Source organism: Galeopterus variegatus, unplaced genomic scaffold (assembly GCF_000696425.1).
Source record: "Galeopterus variegatus unplaced genomic scaffold, G_variegatus-3.0.2 Scaffold599, whole genome shotgun sequence".
Classification (NCBI taxonomy): domain Eukaryota; kingdom Metazoa; phylum Chordata; class Mammalia; order Dermoptera; family Cynocephalidae; genus Galeopterus; species Galeopterus variegatus.
Genome location: NW_007726710.1, coordinates 45,205 through 49,675, shown reverse-complemented (window position 1 = coordinate 49,675; position 4,471 = coordinate 45,205). Strand labels below are relative to the sequence as shown.

Sequence of the window (4,471 nt, the reverse complement as noted above, 5' to 3'; positions counted from 1 at the left end):
AGAATAATGGAACTGAATTTGCTACTGTTGAATCACCCATATGCACCCCAAACCAACACGACCACAACTCAATGCCTGCCCCCCCACCACCACACAGAGTATTTTGTGGATTATTTTTATGAGACCCTAGTTTATAAAAAATTGATATAATTCTTCTGTACTAGTATCTGTTAATTGAAAACATCATGAAACTTTAAAGTCACAACTGGTCTACCTCTGATGGCAGACAAATAAGCAAAATGACCATTGGCTAACAGGTGGCCTGGTCAAGATCAACCATCAAAGTTGATTATTGGCTAATCGATTAACTATCTAAGATGAAACTACCAAATAATCCATTGGCTAACTAAATGCCTAACCATGAAGAACCAACCAACAGGGCCATTAGTTAATAGATCAACCAAGATGGACCAATCAAGTGACCTATTGGTTAATGACAGAACCAACCATGAGAAACCAATCAAGTGGATCCTAATTTAACAGAGAAAGCCCCAAGTAAAATCTGAAGATGCCAAACTCAGCTTCATCCAGAAGAGATAAAATAAAACTTTTAACTCATTAACAAAGAGAACATCTTAACTAACCCAAACGCACAGCATGAAATCTAACAATGTGACCATGGCATGGGTCACCACGCAGGACTGGAAATTGTTCATGAAACCATACTTACGAAGATTATTTATGGGGGTTCTCGTATCCATGTTCTCGTAATGCTGGACGTGAACAACAATGTTAAGGTCTCTCTCCGTGTGGTCAGTGTTGCAATGGCCCTGTGGCCTCATGACATCTGCAAGGGCCCTGAAAGAAGAAAGAATTTAAAACTGTTCATTCAAAACACAATGATTGGCACCTGCTCTGCACTGAGCACTGTGCTTGTGAATAAAAGACAAGGCCATTTAATCCACAGAACCACCATTCTAGTTAGGGGCGGGGTGTTGATAAACATAAGTAACACATAAAATCACTGCAATTAGGGCTTACATAGGGACTTCACACAGAGTAATCCACATTCTTCTCACAAATGCTGTATAATAACAGCACTATCTACCCCATGGAGTTGTTGAGAGTATTAAATGATGAAGATGTGTAACGTGTCCGCACCCCCTGGCTCTCTATATCTAACACTAGATACCAACAACACTTCCTGTACAGCAATGGCCCAATATTAGCAACAACAGCTAATAATTATTGAGTACTTACCATAAGCCAGGAACTATGCTAATTACATTACATGCCTTGACTCAACAAAGCCTCAGAGAGGTGGATGAAGCCGCTCAAGGTGACACAGTCATTGAGGTGGGGTGCAGGGATTTGAACCAGAACATTTTGGGGGAAGCATGGGGGAAAGGACATAATTCAACACATAACAGTGACCTTCACAATTACATGTAAACTTAGGAAAGAAGTTCAGTGTTTGCACATAGAACAAAGCAAAGATAGATACCTGTCAAACGGATATCAATCACACTTAAGTTTCACCAACACTTCGTTTATTTTTATCTACCCTCCATCACATGTTTATTTAGATATATGAGCATCCTTGAAAGACATATAATATTGTACATATTATTGTATATGTGTGTAACTTCTGCATGAATGGTATTTTTTTAAAAAACCTCATTCTGTTTCTTCCTTTGTTCATACAACATGACAGCTAGCCATATTGCTGGATGTGAATCTCTTTCATCGTTGCTACCACTGCATGGTGTCCCTTCATATGCAACCCCCTTACTTGTACTTCCTTGCAGGGGTAAGAGTCTCAACACACAACTACTAGTATGACAGAGAACTGGCCAATCAGAATGAATGCCAACATCCAGTTGCTTCATTGTAAGCCAGCAGACCAGCTCTATTTATCATTTCCATAATTATGGACATCTAGATGATCACCAACTCCCTGGCCCCTATAAACAACACTGCAATAATCATCCCCACACAGGCCTCCTCTTGGACGAGGGAGAGTTTCTCCAGAGAACTTTACCCACAAGTGATAATGCCATGTTTTAAGATATACACAGATGCCCTTAGCTAACCAGGACCCTCTGAGTCCACATAGAGACAAAGGCGGAAAAACTGTTTGGAGGAAGCCCACAAAGACCACCCATAAACTCAGCAGGCACAGCCTGTCTGCTGAAATCTACCCCACTGGGGCAGTAATCCTCAAAACAGTGGTCTGCCCACCGGCAGCATCTGCGTCACCTGAGAACTTAACGATGCAAATTTTGAGATCTATCCAGAAGTACTGAGTCAGAAACTCCACGGTTGGGGCACCCAAAATCTGTGTTTTCACAGGCCTTCCATGCGAGTCACCACACATCCACATTTGAGACTGTGTTAGGGCAACAGAGGGCCTGTGCTTGAGGGAATGATTGATCACAGGGCAATTGGGCAATGGGGCAAGAACCACAGCTGTTGAGAATATTCAGATGCAAGAGAGACCCAAGTCAACACAATGAGAATCCCACATGAATTAGAGGGAAAGACTGAGTCCCGTAAAACAGAAGAGAATAAAAACAGCTCTCATTCACTCGTTCGTCCACCAAATATTTATTGTCTACTATGTGCCATGCACTGTGCAAGGCTCTTGGGATACAGCAGTGTTCAAGAAGAACTCTTCCTGAGCTTATAGTCTATGGGAGAGGATAAAAACTAAACATTAGATAAATAAACAAGGGCTGCAAATTAATAAATAAATAAAGAGCAATATGATCAGGAGAAACCGGTATCTAGCAGCTTTTCTCACAATAGCCAAAAAGTGGTAACAACCCAGGTGTGCATCGCCTTATGAACAGATGTACAAAATGTTACATGACAGGGAAAATTATTCAGCCATGAAAAGGATTGAAGCACAGATACCTGCTATAACATGAATGAAACTTGAAAACAAAAAGAAGCCAGACAAAAAGCCACACATTGTAGGATTCCATTTATACCAAATGTTCAGAATAGACAAATCCATAAAGACAGAAAGTGGATTTGTGGTTGCCAGGGGTTTGGGGTGGGGGAGGGGAATGGGAATTGACTTCTAGTGGGTATGGGGTTTGCTTGTAGGGTGATAAAAACCTTACTATGATTAGATAGTGGACTGTACATAGTGATGATAGTTGCACAACTTTGTGAATATACTAAAACCACCAAGTTTTATACTCATAAGAAATTCTAAACAAAGTGAGAGAAAGAAAAAAATCGGGAGATCAGGAAAAGCCTTCCTAGGTAGATGAAATTCGAGTTGAGCCCTGAATGGTGAGGAGTTGGTCACATGTGAAAATAATGAAAACAGCTTTCCAGGCAGTGAGAAGAGCATATGCAAAGGCCCTGAGGCAGGAAAAAGCTCAGCTACAAGTGTACTTCTCAAAGTTCGTGGAAAAATAGAATTGAAAGATAATACTGATCTTCCTCTGAACTTTTTGAAGTGCTCTGGTATTTGAAGAACAGGGAGAAAGGCCAGTAAAGCTGGGATAGAGCAAACGAGGAGAGCTGCATTACAACATGTGGATTATCACACTCACTTTACAGAGTGAGATCCTGCCCAAGTTCACCCAGCTCATCAGTGGAGGGACTGAGTGCAGGTGCAGGCCTGAATGTCTTTAAAATCAAAGTTTAGGCTCCTTCCTACCTCTGTGCTGTAGTGTAAGCAGCACCTGAAACTCCAAGGGGCTTCAGGGAAAGAAAGTTTTGAGGGGCTGCCCTAATCTAACTTGCCTTTTTCCATTCTAAATGAGTTCTTTATCCTGAGCATCAGGGGATTGCTGAACTGCTCTAAAATTGAATGGAAATTTCGTTTGTACATATTTTTTTTTCAGCAAGAAGCTTTCATCAGATTCTCTAAGGAGTACCCCCCAAAATTCCAAAATATTCAGGCTTTCAAGAGAATAGCAAAGTAAATAATCAGGATGGCTACCATGAACTTGGTCAGCACTGCCATCTGCAGATCCCCTGGGCTTCTCCGGAGTGCCAAAATTGGTGAAATTCCTGCCCAAAAGCTCCAGGATGCTTTTCCCCAGTGCAAACCTCCCCAGAGTATACAGTGGAGACAAGGATTCTTAGGGACCTCCATTTCCTGGACAGGAAGTCTCCAAAGTATGGTTTGCTCACTCCAAGGACTGCATTAAATGATTCTGTGTGGGGGACGGAAATGTCAGAACTTCTATGTATCCTTAGTCATTAAAAATGAGAAATCAATTTAATACGTGTATTGATGCTGGTACCCACGCTTGGAACACCCGTGTCAGATGGCAGGAATCAGGAACCTTGGACCAAAGAAGGTGACAGCCAGCAGTATCCTCACTGGGACACACCTGTATTTCAGTTGTATGTGCCCCCTGACGGGGATGTACAGATTAAATTATCTACTTTTGACTACGCTAACTATCACCGCAGTTATGTGGCTTAAAAAATACCCCCCTTAACAAAACCACAGCCAGAAGATAGTGCTGATAATGCAAACACAACAAAACATTAGAACTGACTC

The 4,471-nt window shown here is 41.6% G+C and overlaps 1 protein-coding gene across 1 annotated transcript in view; it reads right to left on the bottom strand.

Annotated features, from left to right (window-relative positions):
* Positions 1–4,471, bottom strand: part of SHISA9 (shisa family member 9) — a 306,059-nt gene that overhangs the window by 291,279 nt on the left and 10,309 nt on the right. Inside the window, exon 2 of the mRNA XM_008570404.1 lies at positions 671–798. Coding sequence (XP_008568626.1) covers positions 671–798 — 128 coding nt within the window. The remainder of the gene's footprint in view (positions 1–670; positions 799–4,471) is intronic.